Here is a 27,246-nt window from a genome sequence, read left to right on the forward strand (position 1 = left end):
TTTGAAAAGACCTCTTTGAGGTACTATACTAGTCTGCACAACACAACAGCCCACCGTGGCTTAATCTACCTGCGGGGTCTGTTGTCTTATGCCAAGTGCCCCTGGCTGCCAGTGTTACATGGCATGCCATCTTGTTCAGACCCAGGAGGCAAGGGTTGTTTGAGGGTTAGACAGCCCTCAAATAACCCTAAAACAAGCCATGGGTTATTTGAAGGTTGTCTAACCCTCAAACAATGTCTGCCGCCTGGGTTCGCATGGCACGACAAGCTACACAGCAAGCCAGGCACCTACGGGAGCCCAGCACAGTGTAAATTTACTCACAGTGGGCTGTTGTGTCATGCAATCCAGGTCAGTTTGTGTGCGGTGTACATATAGTATCCCTGACTTGGAGGGCGAACCACCATGTTAAAGCTGACGGGTAAATTTTGCTCCCACACCATTGATGTCTCCAAGTATAATGCTTTACTTTTCCTCACAGCAGTGAATGGCATCCATTTGCTTATTGAGGAGAAAGTAAAGGGGTACCCTGGGGAGCACCATGAGGATGGGGGCTAAATCTGCTCCCTGCCCTTGGTGAGCCCAGCCATGCTAAGTGTGAATTGGGTGCAAAATTGTTTAGAGAGGACTGTATAATACTTTAAATCAGTGTGAATATCTTATCGTCAAGATTATAATGTAAAAATTGGATTCTGTATTGCAAAAAAGATTAGTCTAATGAAGCTGTACCAAACTGCTTTTTGAGGTGGGCCAGTTGTGCACGCTTCTGTCGAGTTTGTAGGTTTCTGCCACCACCTCCCCTTTTTCCTCTAATTTTGGCCAGGGAGGAAGTCCAGAGCTCCAAGGCAATATCTGCCTGGGAGAGGTAGTGACCAGCCAGATCCTGCCCATCACTGCAGGCAAGAGCAGCTTGCTTTTCTCTTATCTCCCATTAGGCAAAAGTAGGTCAAGCGGGGATCCCTAACCTTTTTGGGCCCGTGGACACATTTGGGAATTTGAGAAACTGCTGTGGGCATCACCAAAAAATAACTCCCATGAAGGATCTGGCTAGTCACATAATGGCTGCCGTGGGAGCCTGGCTTATCAAAAGAGGTGTGTGTGTGTGTGTGTGTGTGTGGCGGAGGGGGACTGTAAGACAAATGGGTAGAGTTCAGAGAAAGAGTGAGGCTGTGGAAGGAGAAACGGCGAGGTAAAGAGGTGGTGAGAAATAGCTAGGCTAGAGGCTGGGAGTAGAGAGAAACAGCAAAATAAAGTGAGGAGTGGGAGAGAAAGAGCAACACTAGGGGCTAGAAAAGGAGAGAGAGAAGAAGCCTAGGGATGGAGAAATGGAAAGAAATAGTGAGGAAAGTGATTGAGTGGAGAGAAATAGCAAGGCTAGAGGCTGGGAGTGGAGATAGAGAGAGAGCAAAGGGGAAAGTTCTGCAGGGACAGGAGAAGATTGGGTGGGGCCAGGAGGCAACTCTTTCCTTCTCTACCTGCCTGCTGAATAGCTGATCAGCGGCAGGTTCAGGAACAGGAAGGAGAACCTGAGGACCTAACATTTTTTCAAGGATTTTTTATTAAAAATAATTTTTTGAAGGGGGGGCAGGAGTGGCGAGCTTCTCAGGCACTGTTGGAGGTCCCTGTGGGCGTCGCGTTGGGGACCCATGAGGTAGCGTAATTCCAGGCAGTGTAGGTGGGTGTGGAGAGAAAGTTCTACCTTGGGTTTGTCACAAACCTGCTTCAAAACCTCTAGTCCAGATTGAAGCAAAGTTTGTTTTTGTTTTTTTACTGAAGGGTTGCAGTAATGGAACAAGGGAAAGCAGAAGGGGATTTTAAAAATGAAACAGATGCTCAAAAGCTTGCTTGCTCTGCTGTATTAAACCTTTTGGAGGCAAATACTTAAAGACTTAAGGGGGTCACCTGTGTAGACAGCATCCTTGGGTGGTCAAATGAGGTGACAAAGGAATGCTTAGCCAGAAAGTTAGGCATCCAGGCAAACAGAATCAAATGGACTGCATCTAGCCAGGAAGGTGCTGTTCTCACCTTTGGGATCTAGGAGAAAGGGCTAGAAAGGTGTTAATTAAAAAGGAGATTCCTCTGGCAATCTCTGACAGACTTAATACATAAAAGGCTTTCTGTTGTGCATCTGGAAGTCTGGTCAAGGTGGACCAAATGGTGTTAGCTATCTTGGCCAAGGATGCTATTGTTTTAAAGAGACAGACAGTTGGATGGTAGACCTCTTCCAGAGTTGCCTCCCACAATAGTAGAAGTAACCTGAATGTTTGCCACGTGTTGAAGAACTGCAGGATATAAATGTGTTTTCCAATTTAACCTTTGCTTTAAAAAATAAATAAATTACTGTTTATGATGACCTACATCAAGATTACAGAGTGCTACTTCTGGGAAATGTCAGGAGGACAGAGAATTGACACAATATTTATTACTTCCTAGATTAAGGGCACAATCTTATGGCTGCTAGACAGTGTCTAGACGGCCATAGGATTTTTCATTTTCTGGGAACCGAGCTTGGAGCCAGGGCTCTGAGCTCAGTTCCCGGAAACCTTATTCCCCTCCCTGACATGGTAATTGGTATGGGATGATGGGAATTGTAGTCCAGAATATCTGTAGTCGATGTTGGGGGAGGCTGAACTAATAAATGTCTCCAAAAACCTAAAACTCTGCATTCACTATAATTTGAATAGATGGGAGGTGACTGTAATTATAAATGTAACAAAGTTGGAGAAAGGAGAGAGCAAAATAGTTTTGTTTTCAAATAAGTGGTTTGCATTTATTAAATATTGGAATAAATTTTGGGCTCTTTTAGTACTGGATAGGTCATTGAGAAACAATACTTCTGTAATTTAAAAAAAGCTCTTACAAATATTAATTTGTTATCTGAAGGAAAATGTATACATTTTAGATTGTTTAACACTTGGGTTATATAAGGTTGCCATGAAAGTCTATTTTTGTGTACTTAGAGGCTTTATGTGCAGAATGTGACATTGTCTCTTTCTGACAGTTACATCCAAGGCAGGAGCATCAACGGTACAGAATGCAACTCAAGCATCATCCCCACCACAGACGCAGGCTCCACAGCTGAATCCTCAGCCCGTGCAGACAACTCATTCCTTTCCCTCTATGACCCCTGACCTTATTGTCCAGACGCCAGTAATGACAGTGGTGCCTCCCCAAGCACCCGCACCACCCCCTCCCCCTCCCCCTCCTTCTGCTCCCCAGCCCATTCAGACTCACCCACCAATTATCCCGACAGCTGCACAGCCCATGAAGGTGAGTAAACTAGAAACTTTTAGTATCATGATGGCAAGTGTCAGTTCCAAATAAACTGTGAAGTAACTTGCCCCAAATCATACAAAGCCATAATCAGACATTGGCTCAGGGTGTATCCCTTCTGACAGTTCACTCACTTTGTTCTTGCACTTTGTTCACTTTGTTCTGACTGCTGTACTTTAAAATAAATTTGCCTGTGATTTTCTCATGGACAGTTAGAGGGCAGAGTCATGCTCGAGTTGGAAGCAGATCTGTGCTATGTTTACATCAGACCCCAACAGCAATCTCAGAGGGGATCTCTTTCAGGTGGGAGAGGCTTTAGCCTCCCCACCACCTAGCAATCCCAGCACTGTTGAGATTGCTGTTTTTCCGCTACTAATCTTGGAGGGGGATGCTGGTGGATGGGAAAGGCTTTGACCTCCCTACCCACCAGTGATCTCATCTCAGCAGGCAGGGAGGAGAGGTATAAAATGTGTGTTTGCGGCCCAGCACCACATGCAGCCCTCAGAGACAAAAGGGTTGCGTGCTCCTGTTTTAGATTAAATGTCAACAAGAGGAAGCCTACAAGCAAAGAAGGCACTGAATTCCTCTTTCTTTAATTGGGAAATGCCAGTGCCCCTTGGAGGCAAATATACATCTTGCTCTGCATTTGAGAGTCGTACTGTATTTCTTGTCCGCAGTGTACAGAAATAGTAATGATCCGATATTGTACATAGTCTTACATAAGCGTCTTCCTATTACATTGTTTTTAGAAAGGATTTGGGGCGAGTAAAGCCAAGGTAGCAATGTATTAATCCCTTACCTTAAACATTTAATTCATCTTTCTAAAAGAAAATATTTCCTAATCCATTTTTTTTTTCCAGAAAAACACCCCAAAAAAGTCACTACAGAAAACTGGAAGACCCCCCCCCCCCCTCCAGTTTTTCTAGTTTTTTTCTGGGCGTTCACATCTCTGTCGCACAACTCATTTTAAGCATATACATTTTAAGCATATTATATTCTAATAAAGGAAACTACATCTGGCTGAGGATTCCTCCCACATGTACATTTTTAAACATTGTTTATCTCATAAACTGTGAAGAAGCCCTGAGCTGCCCCTGGAAACAGAGTGGCTGCAATTTCCTTGTCTGCTGTCCTCCTAGAACATCTGTTTTAAAAGCCTTTCAGAGAAATGTATAACTGTGCATTCCCAACAAACCAGGAAAGTCAAATTGTGCCAGCATACAAGCCCTATGAACTAAGTAGAAAATAGACTCACTTGTGCATGGAAATCATGTTTATGTTATGGGGAACAGAAAAGCGGCCGAGAGAAAAGGCAAGGGTGGTATAAGGACTGATAACTTAACCATTGTGTGATGTGTTTGATGACTAAATATTGGCATGCTTGATTAACACAAGATTAACACAAGTTTTCTATTTGCACTTTTTCTTATATCATAAGTAGTTGCAAGGAATGTTGCCCTTTTCAAAGCAATGGAGATTTGTTTATTTATTTATTTATTTGTTTGTTTGTTTTAGATATTTATATTGTGCTTCTCAAGGCTTAGACTTTAGACCTGCAAAGCAGCTCACAATATATAAGAGCAATAAAACATCAAACCATCGGTTAACTGCTGGGTTGTTTAGCCCCTAAACAACCCAGCAGTCCAAGTCGGATGTCATGCTCAGAAACCTGTGAAGGAGCTGATAATGGATTTCTGAATAAAAGAGACAGGTGCACTGCAGGCATTGTGTGATATGGTATAGGAGCTGCAGGTGGAAGGAGGAATCTGCCAAAAAAGAAACCCCAAACCGATCCCCACTTCTTTCCTCCAGCGGGAAGTTTCCCTTTGGATCCTTGTTTTCTCCACCATAGAAGAAGCCCTTCTTTTTGCAGAGGGGCAACTCTGGAACCAACCCATGATGATGATTAAGTATTTTTAAAGCGTTTTAGTATGTTCAAACTGTTTCACACACGCTATTCACACACAGATAAGGTAAGCAGTATATATAGATAGATTAAATAAATACATAAGTATCTCAGTAATCCTTACCACTGCCTTGTAAGGAAATAGGGTGAGGCAAGATTTGGACCAGTGACTTCATGGCACACAACTTCATTGTTGGCTCCTACACGGCACTATACCAATTTTTAAGATTTTTATTTGATTGATATTTGGTAAATTTTAATAAATTTAGTTTATTCTGACTTTATTAATGATTTTAATAAACTCAGAACAACGATAAACAAGGTCCCATGGCAAGCGACTCTTAATGAGAAAGGAGTCCAAGATGGGTGGGAGCTTTTAAAAAAGGAAATTCTCAAGGCACAATTACAAACAATTCCAACAAGAAGAAAAGGTGGAAGACAGCAGAAGAAGCCAATGTGGCTTCACGAAAAGCTTAGACATGATCTGAAAACAAAAAAGGACACATATAGGAAGTGGAAGGAAGGCCAAGCAACAAAGGAAGAGTACAGGCAGGTAGCACAGAATTGCAGGGATGGCGTCAGGAAGGCTAAAGCTGAGAACGAGCTGAGGTTAGTGAGGGATGCTTGCGAGAGAAAAGCAACAAAAAAGCTTTCTTCAGCTACGTGCATAGTAAAAGACGGGAAAAAAATGATGGTTCAGCTATTAAATAAGGATGGCAAAACGATAACAGATGACAAAGAAAAGGCAGAAGTGCTCAATTCCTATTTTGGCCCAGTCTTCTCCCAAAAGACGGTCTATGACCCCCCTGGCAATCTCAATTGCAGCTTGAGATTGATAGGCATATGGTGAAGGAACACCCAATTACTTTGAATGAGTTCAAATCTCCAGGGCCAGATGAACTGCATCCTAGAGTAGTAAAGGAACTGGCAGAAGAACTCTCAGAACCACTGTCTGTTATTATCTTTGAGAAATCATGGAGGACAGGTGAAGTGCTAGATGACTGGAGGAGGGCTAATGTTGTCCCTATCTTCAAAAAGGGCAAAAAGGAGGAACCTGGGAACTACAGACCAGTCAGTCTGACATCAATCCCTGGGAAAATTCTGGAGCAGATGATAAAGCAATCCACCTGAAAGCACCTTGAAAACAATGCAGTAATTACTCGAAGCCAACATGGATTTGTCAAGAACAAATCCTGCCCGACGAATCTAGTCTCATTTTTTGATCAAGTAACCTCCCTTGTGGACTGTGGGAATGCTGTGGACATAATATACCTCGACTTCAGCAAAGCGTTCGACAAAGTGCCCCACGATATCCTGACGAGCAAACTAGCTCAAAGTGGGTTAGATGAAAAAACGATCCGGTGGATCCACAGTTGGCTACAGAATCTGACTCAAACAGTGCTTCTCAATGGGATCTTCTCAAACTGGGGAGAGGTAACGAGCGGGGTACTGCAGGGCTCAGTCCTGGGCCCAGTGCTCTTCAACAATTTTATTAATGACTTGGAGGAGGAAGTGCAGGGAATGCTGATCAAATTTGCAGATGACACAAAATTGGGTGGGATAGCTAATACTTTGGAAGACAGAAACAAAATTCAAAGTGATCTGGATAGACTGGAGTGCTGGGCAGAAAACAACAGAATGAAATTTAATAGGGATAAATGCCAAGTTCTGCACCTAGGAAAAGGAAACCAAATGCACAGTTACAAGATGGGGGATACGTGGCTCAACAACACGACAAGCGAGAAGGATCTTGGAATTGTTGTCGATCACAAGCTGACTATGAGCCAACAATGTGATGTGGCTGCAAAAAAGGCAAATGCCATTTTGGGCTGCATTAATAGAAGCATAGCTTCCAAATCTCTGGAAGTACTAGTTCCCCTCTATTCAGCACTGGTTAGGCCTCATCTGGAGTACTGTGTCCAGTTCTGGGCACCACACTTCAAGAAGGATGCAGACAAACTGGAGAGGGTTCAGAGGAGGGCAGCAAAGATGGTCAGGGGACTGGAAACAAAGCCCTCTGAGGAGAGACTGAAAGAACTGGGCATGTTTAGCCTTGAGAAGAGAAGACTGAGGGGAGATAGGATAGCGCTCTTCAAGTACTTGAAAGGTTGTCACAGAGAGGAAGGCCAGGATCTCTTCTAGATCATCCCAGAGTGCAGGACACGGAATAATGGGCTCAAGTTACAGGAAGCCAGATTCCGGCTGAACATCAGGAAAAGCTTCCTGACTGTTAGAGCAATCCGACAATGGAACCAGTTACCTAGGGAGGTGGTGGGCTCTCCCACACTGGAGGCGTTCAAGACGAGGCTGGACAGCCATCTGTCAGGGATGCTTTCCAACCCTACTATTCTATGATTCTATAAATATTTTGGTAATTTACCTTAAAATACATAACATGGCCTTAATACAGTGAAGGGTACATAAAGTCTTTGTGATTGTGCTTTCCCCTTCTTATGTGAGGTGTTTGCTTGGTTATGAGAATTCCACAGTACAATATGCCAGTAAAAGAACAAATGTCTACATAGACTGTCTGTCTGTTTTTGCAGACAAAAAAGGGTGTGAAGAGGAAAGCAGACACTACAACTCCAACAACAATAGACCCTGTTCATGAATCCTCGTCGCTGCCCACTGAACCCAAGCCTGCCAAGGCAGGTCCACGAAGGGAAAGCCGACCTGTGAAGCCTCCAAAGAAGGATGTTCCAGACTCTCAGCAGCATGTAGTAGAAAAGAGTAGCAGTAACAAAGTATCAGAACAATTAAAGTATTGTAGTGGCATCATAAAGGAGATGTTTGCAAAGAAGCATGCTGCATATGCGTGGCCCTTCTACAAACCTGTGGATGTGGAAGCACTTGGGCTTCATGATTATCGTGATATCATTAAGCATCCTATGGATCTGAGCACAATTAAAGTAAGTGCAGTTTTATATTTTATTACGCTGTCTTGCATGCAAGCAAAATGTGGTTCTCAAGGAGCTGTAGCCGTGTGTGTATGTGCATGCATTGTTTACTATTTACAAGAGTTTTATATGTATTTTCAGTTAGTAGGCCAACAATATAGCTAGCATGGGGTTTTGCAGAAGTACACCAAAACAGATTTTTTTTTTAAAAAAATGGGGAATGGAATTCTCCAAAAACTTCCCTGAAAATTATTATCTCATATCGTCCCTCTTAGACTGTGAGGGAATGTCATGTGTTTACAGCAGGCAGGGGGGAACTGTTCTTGGGGGGCAGGGGCAGATGACCCAGTTCTCCATGGACTGAATGACATTTGAGGTTGGGGAGTGCCAGCACCTCAGTCAGGCCCCAGCTCCACTGAGCACAGGCTTTCCTAGCCAAGGGAAACCTGTGCATAATGAAGCCAGGGCCCAACTGAGGTGCCAGATGGAGGAACGCTCCTTCAGCTTGCACTTCAGTCTGGGCGCCTTTGCCTACCTCGAACCTTCCCCCTTAATGCTCTTGCCCTCCCAATTTGAAGGGGGGCTGCACCCAGGGGAATCCCTGCTGTTATCTGCCGTCACTGATTGGCGATAACAGCAGGGATTCCACTCCCTGCTTGCCTTCATAATATCGGGCGAGGGGGAGGGACCTCGCTTGAGGCCCCACAGGCCGGATGGGCCAGCCTGGCAGACCAAACTGGGCTGCGGATTGGAGGTTCTCCATTCCTGGTTTATACTATGCCTTGTGCATAGGCATGCTGCATTAATTTGCCACACTTTATTTTGATGTGGATGTTCTTCTTTTGTAGACGAATATACCAGGCTGTACTTACATCCAGTTATATTCAGTTTGATTTCTACCAGGAAGGTCTTGTGCATACTGGGTCAGAGAGAAAAAATAGATGTTGTTGGATGCACAAATCTTGCACAAGCTTGGAGATTTGTAAACAGAGGCTCCAAAAAGTTGCGATGAAACTGATAAGCTTTCCCCTGCCTTTTACAGCAAGTCCAAAGTATCACCTTAGCTATAAGCATGAAATTGACAAAGGATTTTTTAAAAATACCTTTGTATTTGCATCTTCACTGTGGAGGGGCTTCTCAGATTTGCAGCGTTTGCACAGGGGCTAGATAATGTGCTGTTAGAACCGAACTGTCCATGATCAGTAGCTGGATATGCGAACGATTGCTCAAGCAGCTGGGGGGGGAGGGGTGAGCTATGACTGCTTGTTGGGGAGCAGTGTGGTCAGGTGTGCACTACTCCTGAAGCCTCTCCTGATTGATATGACTATCCATTACTTAGGAGGAAGTTTCTTCCTCCCACCCCCCAAGTTTCTACACATGACATGTGTAGTTCTACTTGTGGCTGCATTTGCACTGATCTTCCCATATAGTACACTTCCACATTAATACCATAGTACAGTACTCAGGGGCCGCGGTGGCTTAGTGGTTAAGACGCTGAACTGCAGACTGGAAGGTCGGCAGGTCAGCAGTTCGAGACCCGAGTGCTGCGTGACGGAGTGAGCTCCCGTCTTCAGTCCCAGCTCCTGCCAACCTAGCAGTTCGAAAGCAAGAAATTGCAAGTAAATAGGTACCGCTTCGGCGGGAAAGGTAACAGCGTTCCGTGTACCTCGGTGTTCAGTCATGCCGGCCACATGACCACGGAAGCGTCTTCGGACAGCGCTGGCTCTTCGGCTTAGAAACGGGGATGAGGTCCGCACCCTAGAGTCGGACATGACTGGTTGGGGACACCTTTACCTTTTTAAAGTACTTAACATAGGCTTCCCATGCAGGCAGTGAAATACAGCTGTAGGAGGGGAAATGTGAGGCCTTTTCTTCCTGCTTATCCCCACCTGATTCCTGCTGTAGCTGCCCATCCTTGCTGCTGGGAAGTGGTAGCCCTCCTGCTTTTGCATTAAACTACATAGTACATCTGGCCTGCCTTCTAATGGCAATGAGGACATATAGCTATGGGGGTAGGTCCCTGTACTTACCTCCTATGTGAATTCTGGGATTAATCACCATAGTTGTTTGTCTTAGCTGCTGGAAGACTCTCCACCTCTTGCTTCCGGTGGTTGGGTAACTTGATCAAGATTAATGTCTTCCCCAGCAGGATAGGGAAGACAACAATGGTCTGATCACAACACAGAACAAGAACCTAGAAAGGGTATCTTTCCTGCCTGTAAGATAGCAAGAATACCATCATGCTCTGAATTGCTTTCTAGACTCCTGGTCAGGCCAGGCAGGGTTTACTGTGGGGTTTACAGTGATGTTGCACATGCCTGACAATAAATTACTCCCTACCGCATATTAAATTATTGTGGCTTTTTTTTCTGCAATCGTTTAAAACACTCAAGAGAGTAGTTTACTGCAAATGCCTCTGAAGTAGGGGCACTTCCTTCAGCATATTTTGCAGTGTCTACCATGCGCACATATCCAGTAGATTAAGATATGGTTAAACTCCAGAATAGTAGTTTAATTGTTCTACGTTCTTTTCTTGTCATGACTGCAGTATTAATGACAGAATTACTTTACAATTCTAGTCCAAGCTGGAGAACCGGGATTATCGAGATGCTCAGGAATTTGCAGCTGATGTCCGATTGATGTTTTCCAATTGTTATAAGTATAATCCTCCTGATCATGAAGTAGTTGCTATGGCACGGAAACTGCAGGTAAATAAAAGATTTATTCAAAAACAAATTCCTGCTGTACATTCATACTTTTTAAAAGTTCAAAAACTAATTTTGAAAACAAATTATTAATTGGAAGATTAAATTAACTTAATATTTTATGTCTGGTTAATGGGTCCATTTCTCTAGATAAGATTTTTATCTTTAAAATATATGTTTTTGTGGGATCTCAGACTTTCAGACCTGGTTTTGGACAGAGTTTGCCCTAGTTGACAACCTGCTTGGGGAGAGACAGGAAAAGTGACCGTGTTGATTGTCCTGGATCATGGTATCCTTCTGGACTGCCTTTCTGAGTTTCGAATTGCGGATACCTCGGGTGGCTCTGCTTCCTTCAGGGTGGGTGGGGGAATTGGTAGATTTCTGAAGGTAGAGCTGCAGGACTATTACATGTATCGATTATTGTACTTTCCCCAGGATGTGTTTGAGATGCGCTTTGCTAAAATGCCAGATGAACCTGAAGAACCTGTGATTCCAGCTTCGTCACCAGTAGTGGTGCAACCCCCACCCAAAGTGCCCCCACCTTCCTCCAGTGATAGCAGCAGTGATAGCTCCTCTGATAGTGACAGTTCATCAGATGATTCTGAAGAAGAGCGAGCTCAGCGGCTAGCAGAGCTCCAGGAACAGGTAAAACGTTTATGTATCCTGCTTGGGAATCTGACCCTGTATCCTCTTTTGCTCAGTTATCTGCTTAACTCCAGCTTTCAGTTTTAGGGTTAGGTTCTGTTTGGCTCCATGCATATCAACCACATGTATAGTCTGGGTCCCCTAGCCCACATTCCAGCTTTTATATTATACTACCTACAACTTGGGTGAGAAGAGACTTCAACAAAGGAAGAGAAGCCAGCATAGGCTCACAGGTCCATAGCAAGTATATGCTGCCTTTAGGGGGAAAAGTGAACATGTATGATTTACTGTGAGATGATACAAACTTCTCATCCCACTACTCATAATTTTATTTGGATTGATGGGTAGGGGTTACTTTCACACAAGTTCCTCTTGCATGTATTATTGAACAGCTAAGCCCCAAACTGTAGTTTCCAGCCACCTGCCTGGCAAGGGAAGGCATTCATACAGCAGCATCCAACCCTCTCCACCACCACCCCTCTGGAGCAAAAAAGGCCAACAGGAGGAGGGAGGGTGCCAGTTTCGCCCTATTGGGCCAAGGCACTCAGGTCAATTTGGACATGCAGCTGCTAAAAAACAACCCCAAGCCATCCACCCACCCAGCTGGAGAAGTTGTGTGTGCAACTGCAAGCACAATCCCTACCCACCTCTGCAGCTGGGAGAGGAAAGTTGGGAGAAGGGCTGGTCTTTCATCATGCTCACCAGAAGGCTGCTCCATACTCACCATGGTGAGTGGAATTGTTGGAGCCTGGGTGTCACACTCTTTGCACTGTCCATACTGTACTAGGGTGAGGAGAGATGAACTCTTCACTCAGAATCAAGCATATACCAGGCACTACTGGAATAGCTTGTGCTCCCTCCTTTTTGTATTCTGATTGGAGAGGGATGGGTCAGAAGAAGGGCCCTGATCCACCATGCTGGTCTGTGCTCCTCTTAGCATCTAGAGAATTAAGGAAAACTTTCTACTATCACCCCCTCGTTCTCAGTAGGCAGTACTGCTGATGAAAAATGGGTGAGCTTGATAAGTTTCCTCACACACACACATAACACTTTGGAAAAAGCAATTAGCTGTGCATCAAGAACAGACAAGAGTGGTCACCACATAAATGTGGGGCGGGGAGAATTAAAATAAAGAATGCAGGAAAAGGAAATCAGAACAAAACTATATTGATCTGTGTGTCTGCTCCTTAGCTTAAAGCAGTGCATGAGCAGTTGGCTGCCTTGTCCCAGCCACAACAGAACAAACCAAAGAAAAAAGAGAAAGATAAGAAAGAAAAGAAAAAGGAGAAGCACAAAAAGAAGGAAGAAGTAGAAGAGAATAAGAAAAATAAAACCAAGGATCCGCCACCTAAGAAGCTCAAGAAGAATAACGGCGGCAACAGTAACTCAAGGTCAGCCCTGTGTGTGCATGCATCACTCTGTAGTTTTTATTTAATTAGTTTGGACTGAGGAACAAGAGCGCAGAAACCTAAAACCTCTAGTTGAATTCACATTATTTTCAACCACATAATACTACAATAGTGTAATTTGAATTAAACAGTGCTACTGTTTATTTGAATGTATAGTTCTATAATTGTAAATGTCTTCTAGGCTTTTGGAATAACTGCTCAGTATTTTTGATTTAGCAAATCCTTTCCCTGATACTAGGGATTACTCCTTCAGTAACTTGTACAGTAGTCTCCAGTTTCTATAGTAGATTGATGAGCAATATCTGGCCTTAAACAGCGTAGCTCTTTAGATACTAAAGTTTGTTTTGTCTAAGATTCTTTAACATAAGAATCTTTAACATAAGAATCTTTTAAGTCCTTGAATAGACTGCTACATTGGCTTTTGTAATTAGGATTTGTATCCCATGTTTTTGTGTCATTTGTTTGCCCAAATATAGTCATTCTCTTATTGAATATTCATAAAGTCTGTGTTTTAAGAAGCAAAGAACATCACACAAGGAGAATTGCATACATACCTGTTTTGCAGTGAAGTTGTGCATTTCTATAGCAGCTTCTGGAATTTCGCCAATTGTGTGTGTTCCGGTTGAAATAGACACTGCTGGAGTGTAAAAATATAATAGTACTAGCAACAAAATAATGTTAGATTATTTTGAACAAAATCTTTTTTTTAAGGTTTGTTTATTGTGTTGCAGAAAGCTATGACAAGGAGTAAATGGAATTATATAGTCATGGAGCAAATTCTGTCCCTTGAGTAGTTCTTTGTGGTCTCCATGCAGTCCCAAACATGGGTTCTGTGTCTATGCAGAGCCAACTCCAGGAACATTCTAGAGCTCTAGCCAAGGAGCAGGCATTCGTACCCCTCCCTTCAAGATGATTTTTTCTTTTCTTTTTTGTTTACTATCTGCACCTGCTTCAAATGATGGGGTGAGTGCCTTCCTGCTCAGGTCTTTTCTAACTTCTACAACAGCAGCAGCTCAGTTAGTTCATTCTTTGGTGTTCTGTTCCCATAGTGAACTTTAGCACTTACTCTTCTTTAGACAAGAAGTCTTCCCTCCTTTTGATTTATTCAGTATTCTTACTGTAATTGGCATCAGTCACTTTTCTTTTAATGGGCGTTTTTTTCAGCATGCGCACGTGCGTGTATGTCTGTGTTGCAGCAGACATACTTTTACAAGTACCATAGTTGAAGAGGGAAGGTCCCTGCTATTGAGGAGAAAGATCAACGTTGCATTTGTCTTGACAAAGAGTGCAAATAGGAATCTTACCTGCATTGCTTGAAATGTGCAAAGGAGGCACATTGCTTTAGCTCCTCACAGCTTTAAACATCATTATGGAAGAAAAACTGACCGCCACTATTTCTGACTGGCCAAAGGAGCTTCAGATAAAGCTCTTGGTTTTGTGCCCAGTCCTCCATCAATGACCTTTGTTAGATGCTCTGCGTCAGACTTCCACCACTAACCCCGGTGCAATGTACTTCTGAGGGGCTCAGTTTCAAAACAGTCTTTGAAACTGTCTCCTAAGCAGTCTGAAGACCGACAGCATGTTTCTGTCCTATGTGTGACTGCTGATGCACTCCAAGAACCGAAGAAGAAGAAATATACCAAGCAGCACGTCACCTGAGATCCTTATGATGATGGATCAAGCTTTCTAACCAATCAGTTCCAAGCCAACTCATCCTGAACACCCCTGCCTAACTCTGGTGAACCCATGCGACAAGTGACAGAACAAATGCTGCACTTCCCAAGAACACCATCTCCAGGATGTAGCATTGCCTCAGATATCCAAGTGGATGGATGCCTCTTTCTCAGTCCTGCAAGCTCCTTTTTGTCTCTTGCATGTGACTAACAGAGGCTGGTTTCACTTCATCAGCCCATTCTTCCATACCCCTGGGACTAGGAGCACAGGAATCAAACAAGCAGACTGGGGATTTGATCACCGGGAGGATCATCCACAGGATTCTCTTTAAGGAGAGTCTTTCCTTTTCGGTCCTTGTTCATACAGAGGCAGTCAGTGAGAAGATTGTGAAGCCTACAACCCCAACTGTAATAGATACTCCCATTCTGCCTTGCTTTGCAGATTTCTTCATAGAAACATCCATTCCACTCTATTTCCATTCTGTGTGTTTTTTTACTACTGCCTGGATAGACGTGTTGACTGTAAACGCCCTCCATCCTTCCCAGGACTATTTTCAAGAGTAGGGACCAGCCCAAAACATTTTACTGTTTGAGGCAGAGTGGCAAATGGCACTCTCCCCCCCCCCCCCACATGTCAAAGTACATCGTACCCAAAGCTTATCAGATTATTTTGGCACCTGAGGCAGAACATTTGAAAGTGTGTCTCCCATGTCCTTGCAGTAATATTACAATAATCATAAACTAAATAACCATTTCCTGCACTTTAATGACACCATAAATCGGCTGTCTGAGGTAGCTCTGCACATTTGGTGGTTATTAGATGGACAGGAGCAAGGTATGTGCAAAAATTGGCACTCAGAGGTTTTGGCTGCTTCAGACCACAATCCTTTGTACACTTACCAAGCAGACCATGCATAGTCTTAGGCTGCTCCCAGCATGAGTCTAACTATGATTGCTCAGACGTAAGCCCCACTGCTGTATTCAATGGTTCTTACTCTGACATAAGTATGCATAAGATGGCAGCCTTCCTCCCTGAGAAGTGTGTTTAGGATTATAGTCCTACTGGGAAGCAAGTCTCAGTGAAAATGGGGCTGTTGCATATTTATTTATTGCATTTATACCCCGCCTTTTTTCCTCTTGCAAGGAACCCAAGGCGACTTACATTATCCACCTCCTCTCCATTTTATTCTCACAACAACAACCCTGTGAGGTGGGTTGGTCTGAGAGTCTGTGACTGGCCCAAAGTCACCCAGTGAGCTTCCATGGCCAAGTGGGGACTAGAACCCGGATCTCCCAGCTCCTAGTCCAACACTCTTGCCACTACACCACAGAGGGCTGGGAAACACACAACCTACATGCTGCCCCCTGCCACACCCCCAAGTGAGGGGGGGAGGCAGTATCCCTAGGGCTGCGGAGTACCAAAAGGGCCACATTTAACCTTTGTAACACTCTGTAGAACTATGGAACAGTTTGATGCCAAATTTCTGCAGAAACCACTGTGTTTTTTTCTTTACTTCTTTGGTGAGTGGCTGTGGTGGTGGTGGTGGGGGGTCTAGAGGCAAAAATGGCCCCTCCTGCAGTTACACATCCCTGATTTATAAGATCACCCTCCTGTAACAAGCATCCAGGCTGTCCCAGTTACCCCCAGGTTGTTTTCAGGTTCTTCTTCTCTTTAAACCCATGAATGGCTCTGGATGCAAAGCTGTCCTGTTGTTAAACCCAGAAAGGCTTGACAAGTGCCCTAAATCTCATACTATTTGCTCTGCTAAGCAAGCAGTGAGAACAAAAGGATGAGGAAGCATTTCTTTTTAATTACAATAGATTTCTTTCCCTTTCAATTCCTCTTGCCTTTCAGATGACAATATTTTCAGTGTGGAACCAAGCCAGGAGAACCCTTTTTATAAAACTCCACAGTCTCAAAATAGACAACACCTCTTCCTTGAACGCCCCTGGAAACTGTCTGCACTCTTTGTCAATTCCAACTTTTTTTAAAAAAAGTGTGCCAAATCAGTGGACTCTCCTCCCCACTCTTTCTTTCAAATCTCCTCCCCTGTTAAAATGAAAGAAGTCATTTAGCAGACACGTGCCAACTCTCATGTCGCTGCAGAACTCCTGAAGCTGGAGAGGAAAAGAAACAAGGAAGGACCAGAGGAGCCAGCCAGAGACAGGTGTGCTACTCTTTGAACCTAGCATCCGGGAACGTTGCTTCCAGAGTTTGAATAATGTGGTTCCACAGCACCGTTTCCATTTTTGTTGCCAGGCAGTGGAGTTTGTTCTGCCTCTTCCCCCTCCCATAATACAGCTGTGGTGAGATGAAGATAGAGGAGATGCCGGGCCCAGGCATAGAGCACCCAGCCTAGCCAGCAGCTTGATGGTTTCTCTTGGACTGATGGTGTATAGCACACTTCAACCTATGAGAAAACCTCAGTGCCCTCACTCAGTGCCCCTATAGCCAGAAGGTACTTAGTTTTGTCTTTGACGGACAGCAGCAGGAGTGTGCCTTGCCACTTTTGATAATTGGATCAAAATAGATAGCTATTGTAGCAACACCTATACCAACACCCTTAGCACCAACCATTGTACCCACAGCCATAGTACTGACCTTTATCTTAACTGGATCCATATTCTCTACTGGATTGTTTCTGCCATTCACAGTATTGACACCCATTGATACTTCCATGGTTATTTCTGCAATTCAAACTGCATCAGAGCCTACAACCATGGTTTCTGCTGTCATAGGAGCATCTTCAGCACAGTGGGAAGTGAGAAAGCAGTCTGCCAAGAGGTCAAATGTGAGAAAAGGGACTCATTTTATTGCTCCACCAACAAGAAAATACTATGATTTAGTAGAGCCTGGCAGAATGGGGGAGGAGGTGATTTTCATCTATTTCCCCCCTCCCCCTGCATCCTCCAGTACTCCCTGAAAATCTGCTACAGAGGATTGGGGGATGTGCTGGAACTGTTGGGGAGGTGGCACTGGTGGGCTTCCAGGTGGAGAAGAAATCAGTGAAAATCAAACCCCCTCCTTTCCTCCAGCAGGGGCATTCTGAGGGGAACTTGCTTGGAGCAAGCTACTTCCCATGGAACGACACTATGGATCCAAGCAGTTGGATCCATAGCAGATCCTGCCCTGTAACTGATGATCTCTGGGGTATCTTCTGTTTAGCCAGACAGTTTTAATAGTATTTTATTGCATATTTATTTGTATACTTTTGTTTTTTTGTTTTTCTTGTACACCACATTGAGAGAGTTCTACCCTTAAAGGTGGCCTAAAAAATAATTGTAAATAAATAAATAAATCATAAACTTGACCTCCCCACTGCTGATATCAAGTTAAATATTTCTGGCATTGATACGTTGCGGGGCTGTGACAAAGGAGCCGAGCTGGAAGGTGCTTACCCTATATGGTGTATGGGCCTACAATTATGCTGGACTTGAAATCAGCCAGAAATTATAAAAGGAAATTTCTCTGAGTTTGAGTGGTTTGTGAATGTGGTATGACACTGGGAGGCTGGAGTTTAGAAACTACAAAAGCAGACTGCTGCCCATGTATGCTCTTTGTCTGGCAGATAAATCATTGGATTATGATTGCTAATTTCCATACTCTGAGTAAATTAGCTGTTTATTGTGGTTCCTTTAACAGTGTGTTCTCTTTTACAGGGATAGCAGATCATTCTCTCATTGTTTCTTCTTGTCCTTTTAGCTATATTGTTTTGTCACTGAAACAATAGCATTTAGCACATATATAGCACTTTTGAGTGGTCAGTGTATTTCACATATATCATTTCTGTAATCCTTATTGCAGCTCTGTAAAATTGTCCAGTAGTATTCTTCCCAAATTGCATATGAAGGTGTGAAAGGATGGCTTGTCTTTGGCCATCTAGTAAGTTTATGACCAAGATACAATTCAAACTCTAGACTTGCTGACTCACAGCTCAGATTATTAGACATTAGCTTATACCAGATCTCAGAATGCAGTAGACAGTACTAACAAAATTTTAATGCAATTAACAACACTTCTTAGAATAACATGATATTGCCTGTATCATTTTGTTTCTTGCAATAATGCATTCTAATTGTTCTTTAAAGTAGTAAGAAGGAGCCTGTGACTGTGAAGAACACGAAGCCACCTCCTGCTTATGAGTCTGAGGAGGAGGAGAAATGTAAGCCAATGTCTTATGAGGAAAAAAGACAATTGAGCCTGGACATTAACAAACTCCCTGGTGAGAAACTAGGCCGGGTTGTCCATATCATCCAGTCAAGAGAACCCTCACTCAAAAACTCCAATCCAGATGAGATTGAAATTGACTTTGAGACATTAAAGGCATCCACGTTGCGGGAGCTGGAGAGATATGTAACGTCTTGTTTACGAAAAAAGAGGAAACCTCAAGGTACCTTTCAAGCTCAGAACAGTTGCTTCACATTCCAGTGATGTTTATTAAATCAGTTACCACTGTGTAGAGATGGAGGAAGCTGTTTGTATTCAGGCACTGTAAACTCATGCAAGGAAAAAGAGCCCCTCGTTACGGAGTTGCAGCCTTTCCAGCAAACAATGGATTAGATTAATAACATCTAACACATCTGCTCTTTTGTTATCACTGGACTTCTTCTTAATGGCCTCTGATACAGGGTATTGGATTGTAGTGTTCCTCTGCTTAAGACTACATTACAAGTATTTTCTTCAAACAGCTATCCAGACACATCACATTTCTGTTTTATTTATTTATATCTGTTACAGTTTATTTTAACTTCTGGGTAAAACGTACATATTTTCTGTTTATTGTAAAACTGTTCATTGCAAGCAAACAGGCTTTTTAGATGCAAGAGTGTTTCTAAGATAATATAGGATGGTGTCTTACAAAACAATTAGAAAGGATCTCTTATATTCTTTTTTTGAAGTATTAAAGGTTTTTGTGTTAGTAATAATTTGCTACTTCCTTATAAAGTTTATTCAAAGAAAGAATAACACTTTCTAAAAGAGAGACACAGCAACAAATGTAAAGATTTCAAAGTAGTTGTCATACTACTTTGTCACAGGGTAGGGTACCTAAATGCCAAACTGTTTGAGAAATATCATTTGGGCAATTATTTCTTAAAGGATTATATTACAATAATCTTCTACAAACTCTTCTATATGCCTTTGTTGAAGGGAAAAGAACAGCAGGATGGTACTTTTTCGCTGCCCTTCTGAAAGTAGATTTTCCTTTAACCCAATTAAAGCATATCAGTATGCAGAAATATTCCATGTGGGGAAAGATAGTAGATCACTGTGTTTAATGGGAGTACTGCAAAGCACAAGAATGAGTTCTGGATTATTTTCTTATCCAATGCCAATATTGTGCTATTATCTTGTTGCAGCAGAGAAAGTGGATGTAATTGCTGGTTCCTCTAAAATGAAGGGGTTCTCCTCCTCAGAGTCTGAGAGCACCAGTGAGTCCAGCTCCTCCGACAGTGAAGATTCAGAAACAGGTTAGATGCAGATTATTTAAAGACTCAGTCCTATACCTGTTTCCTGTATAAATAAATATGTTTTTAGTACTGGCTTGGTCTTTTTAATTTTTTTTTGTATTTGTAATTAAAGCAGTATATATGGTTTCTGTATGTAGAGCTTGCCCATTGAATCCAACAATATAATGAAGATATTGCATCTAACTGTTACAAAGTGCATTGAACTCTACTGTAAACTGATGGAGCCACTTTATTTGTGCCAAGATACCATTTTATCTGTCTAATAGTCTTGATTTGCAGTTTAGGAAAAAGAGTGTTTTCTAAACTAGCCTTTCATCTCGCTGAGGGTAAAAGACATTTTTATTAGGGAACAAAGCCAATTTGCCAGAAAGTTGAGTGTGTCTATGCACGTGCGCGCCATTAGAAAAATTGCATTCTTGGGGGAAAAAATAGGCTGAACTCAGGGCAGAAATTGTGAAAAGTCCTTCAGTTGTATTAAATTAACATTTTCTGAATTGTGGGGATGGGCATTAACTTTGGAAGCTTTTACAGGGTTCACAGAATTCTAAAGGCAAATGCAGTATGTGTTTGTAAAATAGCATTGTGTAGCCTACATTTGTATTTTTTCAGGTTGAAACTGGCTTTATTTCATACTCCCCATGTGATCCAAAAATAGTGTTTGATTCTTTATGGAACATTTAGCGGCAACAATAAATACTTTAAAATTAATAAATAAGTCTTATAAATATGGCAGAATAAAATTCTGCACACTCTTTTGTTGCTATATTAGTCTTGTAATTCTAACATTGTTATGGACTATCTAACATTTTACAAGAATAAACAATTCAGATATTTGCTACATTTTAAGGTTTTATTCATTACATCAATATTTGAGAACAGACTTGTATTTTAATATTTAGGGAATAGATTTTTTTTTAATGAATTGTATCAAGCGGTTGCTTGAGCAGGAGGCTGCTTGGGCCACTCCCCCCTGTACCTCCCAAGAACACTCCTCGGAGGTTTTATGGGGCCCTCCTGGTCACCCTGGGCTTTGTCACACAGAACTGCAGTGTGAAGGGCGGGGGGGGACAGAAATAGAATGGGGGATCTTTCACCAGCAGAGCTCTTACGTTCAAGGTCCTTCCACCCCTACTCTGAAGGACATTTTCCTGCATCACAGGCTGGAACTTCATGTAATGTTCCTAGTACTTCTGTAACAATGTGAAAAGGCCCCTGAGATTGTTTAGATCTGGAAAGGGGAAAATGACTAAGAATGGATGGATTTCCTTTTTTTAAATCCTAAGGTTGTTTCTCTAGGATTTTAAAGCCTAGGGTTGTCTGAGGTGAAAAGCGTTTTCAAAATAGAAAAACTGGAAATCGCTATGACCTACAGTTTGGGAGTTATACATAACAGAAAAACATTTTTTCAAATTATTTTGATTAAATTAGCCCCAAAAGTGATTTTGGGTAATTTTTACTGAGTCTGTGTAGTAAATGCTTTAATTTTAAAAAATTATGTAAATTGGCCAAGTAGAACTCGATGTATTGATTGCTAAAGAAATCGCTTCACATTTTAATATATATCATGCGGTGAAAGATTTCATAATGTAAGTGTATGTAAATAATTGAAAGTGCTAATTCAAGTATTAAATGTTGATTTTACCATTATTTATTTATCTCTACACATATTTGCCATTCCACATCTTCAATTAGTAAATTACGTGCTTGAGCTGCTTCTTTAAAGTATCATATACTATCCCATTATATGTTCTGATATTTTTGTAACTGGTGACCAACGATGTGTAGTAATGGTAATCTAAGAAAATATATTTCTGTATCTGAAGGAGATACACCATACGTTCTCCCTAGACAGGGACAGCCAAGGCACTCGGGACTGCATACATCAGGGATGCAGAATCTCAGACCCGAGGGCCAAATCCAGCCCGCTTGGGGTCCCAGTCCAGCCCTTCAGGGTTCAGTAGACGACCATATACTGTTTCCCCCAAGCACCAATTGTTTGATGGTTTCCCAGCTTTTGTGCAGTTTTTTACCCATTCTAAAAGGTTGAAATGCTTCTCATAATGCTTAGTGACTGACAGTTAAGAGCTTTCAGCCACAATAGGCTGGTATTTTTGGTCTTTGGGGCCCTCTTTTTCTTTGGCTCCACCCATCACTGGAATGCAATCCCCCCCCCCCCCAGCTTCTCTGAAGAGGTTCAACACTCCTGGCATACATCCTATCGCATGCAGCAGAGTTAGGGACATGGAACCTTTGTTCCATGGGCCAAATGAAGACCTGCAGGCCTCCAGGTTCTTCCAAGGCCACACCCCTTCATTCGCCCCACTCCAGGTTACCATATTATTTACTCCAGCTACAGTTATTGATTCCTTCCAACTACAAAGGGGGGGTCAAATAAGTTGGGGAAGGAGAATGCCTGGATGCAAATGTCTCTCCCACCGCCCCACCCCCGTTGCACCCTGGACAAAATTAAGTATCACTTCAGTAGCTCCACCCACTTTTGGTTCTGGCTCCACCCATTGCTGGAATGTGGTGGGGGGAAACCCGGACAGGTTTTGACTGAGGTAACATGGACCTCAACAGGAAAAAGGCCTCCCACCGCACCCCCACCCATACAACAGCCATGGTATCGGTGTTAAAATTGGGAGGTACCAGGCTGTGTTCTCAGTGGAGTATATAACCCGAGACTTTCTTGGGAATATTTCTGTTCCCACAGAGCATGACCTGCAATAACAATGGTGGGGAGCGTATGTAGATTGTCATCACAAGGTAATTGCATCGCAATACAGTGAGAAGTGAGACGTGTCTAAATTAAAAATTTTAACATTTAATTATCGATGTTTCAACTAATTTTTAAAAATGACATTATTTTTTTGCAGTTCTAGACATCAATAGCAAATGCATTTGATTGTGCATTACATACTCATTTGGCTCCACGATACAAATTATTATAAACTTTTAACAATTGCGAAGCTGTCAATTTGTTTTGGAGGGTACAATTATTTTTTCTGCAAATCCAGGCCTTGGCAGATTTAATATGAGGCCATTCTGAACTTGACTGGATAATATTTAGGGGTTGAAATGGGGTGAACAAATTTTTTTACTCCATATTAATATATAGATGTGCCACCCATATATATGTGACCAAAGTATTTTAATTAGCAGCATAGCTTTGATAAATACATTTCTGTTGCTGTTAAAGCATAAATTAAAATCATTTTGAATGCCCTTCCTCAGATTAATAAGACTAGAGAATTAATACTAGAGAATTGTCTCCTACTGCTGAGCAGTCCTGAGACAAAGATCCCTGACTGGTAGAAGAGGAAAATTAAAAATTTTCATTTTGCATTTTTGTCAGAACAAGCTTGTTCTTATTGGATTAAATTTAACATTAGAATTCTTAGAAGAGGTACAAGAGTACATCGATGAAGTGCAAAGCTTGATTTCTCCAAATCGTTTGTTTTAACTCTGCATTTTGAAAAAATTGTGGGAAGCTTGCTCTCCACTTTACTGTCAGGTTACAAACCTTGCTAACAGTGCTTGTAGACTGTTAATTGATCCGGTATGAATGACCATTATACATACTCAGCTCTATAATGTAATTAATGTAATATACAAAGGATGGAGATGTGTGCAGTCACATTGGAATTGTTCTGAGAGATTTCTTTCTTGCCAGTTGTCAAAGAAAGCTTAAAATGTTGCTTAACTCTCCTGAACTTTAAAAAGCAATGTGGTGATTTGCTGTAAGTATTTCAGAGGGAAACTCTCTGTGGTGCACAGTTGGCATTCTCCTTGGTTTCCATTTAAAAACTTGTATGCTAAATCCCTAACGGTGGAATCCTATGCATGTCTACTCAGAAATAAGTCCCATTGAACTCAAGACATTACCTGGGTTTTACCTGTGATTTACTCCCAGGTAAGCAAGCACAGCATTGCAGCCTAAATTGCTTTTTAAACTCAGAGGGGTCTCTGGCACAACTATTAAAAAGAGACATTTTAGAACAAAATTGCCCGTATATGCAGATGGTACATGTATCATGGCCAAAATGTACATAAACCTCTAAGGGCGCAATCAGGCATGTTTAGATACAAAAAAGTCCTACAACTCCCAGCATGCTGGTTGGGGAACCCTGGGAGTTGCAGAACTTTTTTCTGTCTAAACAAGCATATGATTGCGCCTTTAAGATTTAGCAGGATAGAAGTATGATAAATAAATAATAAAATGGGCAGTAAAAAGAGGGCATTATTTGTAGAGGCACCTAAATTATAGAGCTTCCTCCTTAAACATGTTCACCTGCCATCTTCTCTTTTGTCATATAAGTGCCAGGCAAAGGCCATCCTGTTTTCCTAGGCCTTAATAGCATTTTAAGATATTTGGCCCCTTTTCATTAACTGATGTTTTAATTTTATTTGTTTTTAACTGCTGGCTCACTGTGTGTGTGTGTGCGCGCGCGCGCGCGCGTGTTCTGCTTTTTAAAACTATTTTGGTATTTCTATATTTTTGATAGCCTCAAGGTGACTTACAAAAACACTATTGTGAAAGTGGAATGCATTTTATTTAGAGTATTTACACCCCACTTTCACAATAGCCTTTTTGAATTTACCAGACAGAGAGATGTGTGTCACCTAACAATGCTAAGACTTAAATAAAATCAGTCTAAGTGTTGCCTGTGGTAGGAACACAATGTATCTAGTGGCTTTTTGATGCCTGTGTTGTAGTCTACTATATTTTAACTATGCCTCTTTTCAGAAGTAATAGTAGTTCTTAAACATGAGCAAACTGTTATTCTTTTTTACCTTTTAAAACTGTAATAGTTAGATATTTGTTGTTGTTCAGTCGTTAAGTCGTGTCTGAGTCTTCGTGACCCCATGGACCATAGCATGCCAGGCCTTCCTGTCCTCCGCTCTCTCCCGGAGTGTACTCAAGTCCATATTCATTGCATCGGTGATGCTATCTAGCCATCTCATCCTCTGCCGTCCCCTTCTCCTTTTGCCTTCATTCTTTCCCAGCATCAGGGTCTTTTCCAGGGAGTTTTCTCTTCGCATTAGGTGGCCAAAATATTTCAGCTTCAGTATCTGTCCTTCCAGTGAGCAATCAGGGTTGATTTCCTTTAGGATGGACTGATTTGACCTCCTTGCAGTCCAGGGGACTTGTAAGAGTCTTCTCCAGCACCACAGTTCGAAAGCATCAATTCTTCGGCGCTCAGCCTTCCTTATAGTCCAGCTCTCACAGCCATACGTTGCTACTGGGAAAACCACAGCTTTGAAAATACGAATCTTTGTTGGCAAGGTGATGTCTCTGCTTCTTACTATGCTGTCTAGGTTTGCCATAGCTTTCCTCCCAAGGAGCAAGCGTCTTTTAATTTCATGGCTGCAGTCACAGTCTGTGGTGATCTTGGAGCCCAAGAAAATAAAATCTGTCACTGCTGCCATTTCTTTCCCTTCTATATGCCAGGAAGTGATGGGGCCAGATGCCATGATCTTAATCAGTCTGATTTCGATATTGACCATTTGGTGATGTCCATGTGTAGAGTTGCCTCTTGTGCTGTTGGAAAAGAGTGCTGTGATCAGCGTGTTCTCTTGGCAAAACTCTATTAGCCTTTGTCCTGCTTCATTTTGTACACCAAGGCCATGCTTGCCTGTTATCCTGGTTGTTTCTTGACTTCCTACTTTAGCATTCCAATCCCCTATGATGAAAAGGACATCTTTTTTTGGTGTTAGTTCTAGAAGGTGTTGTAGGTCTTCATAGAACCGATCAACCTCAGCTTCTTCAGCCTCAGTGGTTGGGGCATAGACTTGAATTACTGTGATGTTGAATGGTTTGCCTTGGATTCATACTGAGATCATTCTATCATTTTTGAGATTGTACCCCAGTACTGCTTTTCCCACCCTGTTATTGACTATGAGTGCCACTCCATTTCTTCTAAGGGATTCTTGCCCACAGTAGTAGATACGATGGTCACCTGAATTAAATTCGCCCATGCTTGTCCATTTTAGTTCGCTGATTCCCAAGATGTCGATGTTCAATCTTGCCATCTCATGTTTGACCACCTACAGCTTCCCTTGATTCATTGATCTTACATGCCAGGTTCCTAAACAATATTGTTCTTTACAGCATCGGATTTTCTTTTCACCACCAGACACATCCACAGCTGAGTGTCCTTTCGGCTTTGGCCCAGCCACTTCACTCTTTCTGGCGCTACTTGGAAATTCCCTCTGCTCTTCCCCAGTAGTATATTGGACACCTTCCGACCTGAGGGGCTCATCTTCCGGCGTCATATCTTTTAGCCTGTGATACATTCCATGGGGTTTTCTTGGCAGGAATACTGGAGTGGGTTGCCATTTCCTTCTCCAGTGGACCACATTTTGTCAGAACTGTCCGCCATGATCTGTCTGTCTTGGGTGGCCCTGCACGGCATAGCTAATGGCTTCACTGAGTTACGCAAGCCCCTTCACCATTACTTTCACATTAAAATACTGTAGTGCAAGGCCAAATATTTCAGAAACGGCATCTGTTTTGGGGAGAAATGTCCATTTTAGGGGTTTTAAGTTTAATTTTCTGATACATTGTTTGCCTGCAGATGTTCTTTGTGCATGTGTGGTCATACTTAAGGTAACATACTGAAAATATTCATTTGTCTGCTGTCACCCTAGCCAACAGAGCACTTTGCACCTATGAACAGAAAGGGGTTTAAATTATCACCTACTTCCCTCTCAAAACTGAAATTATATCGTGCATATATTCTTAGATATCTCAGCTTCTGACTTTGGAGTATTTTCTTCAGGTAGAAGGTTAAATAATAAAGTCTGGGGTACCACAGAACAGACCATATGAAAGAGACCAGCATATAACTGGAACTTTGCTTTCCTGAATTTACCACACTTGAAGAAGCAGCCTATACTGTGCAGTTTAAAAATTGCCCTCTCCCCTTGGCAATGGTAATTGCTCTAGAGAAATCAGGGAAGCAAAGCCCAAGTTGCATGTGAAATTACATCATTCCCATATGTGCATAATATTCCTTCTTTGGAGCCTAGCTAAAATGTTTGCTAATGCTTCTAGGATGGAACAACTTCAGTGCAAAAAGAATATAAGCCATGAGAAAAATGGTCAGTTAGGAGAATCCAACCAGCTATCATTTGTACAGATGAATAGACCTGTTGTGATAATGCTGTTTGCCTGTAATCAAAATACAACTAAATTCATTTGATACTTTTCGCACTGAAATTTTGATAAAACATTTTAAAAGACTCTAGCCATCAGAAGAACAATTTTAT

At 42.2% G+C, this 27,246-nt stretch overlaps 1 protein-coding gene across 8 annotated transcripts in view; it reads left to right on the plus strand.

Annotated features, from left to right (window-relative positions):
* BRD4 (bromodomain containing 4) overlaps positions 1–27,246 on the plus strand; it is a 128,398-nt gene that overhangs the window by 67,328 nt on the left and 33,824 nt on the right. For 7 of the 8 annotated variants that reach the window (XM_084838409.1, XM_084838406.1, XM_084838410.1 and 4 more), the window contains 7 exons: positions 2,999–3,267; positions 7,723–8,085; positions 10,653–10,781; positions 11,214–11,423; positions 12,615–12,814; positions 18,595–18,896; positions 19,864–19,974. In XM_084838409.1, coding sequence (XP_084694535.1) covers positions 2,999–3,267; positions 7,723–8,085; positions 10,653–10,781; positions 11,214–11,423; positions 12,615–12,814; positions 18,595–18,896; positions 19,864–19,974 — 1,584 coding nt within the window. The remainder of the gene's footprint in view (positions 1–2,998; positions 3,268–7,722; positions 8,086–10,652; positions 10,782–11,213; positions 11,424–12,614; positions 12,815–18,594; positions 18,897–19,863; positions 19,975–27,246) is intronic. The other variant, XM_084838408.1, reaches the window with a different exon arrangement.

This window comes from Heloderma suspectum, chromosome 2, assembly GCF_057233095.1.
Source record: "Heloderma suspectum isolate Gila_16-S chromosome 2, 16-S_ref, whole genome shotgun sequence".
NCBI classification, from domain to species: domain Eukaryota; kingdom Metazoa; phylum Chordata; class Lepidosauria; order Squamata; family Helodermatidae; genus Heloderma; species Heloderma suspectum.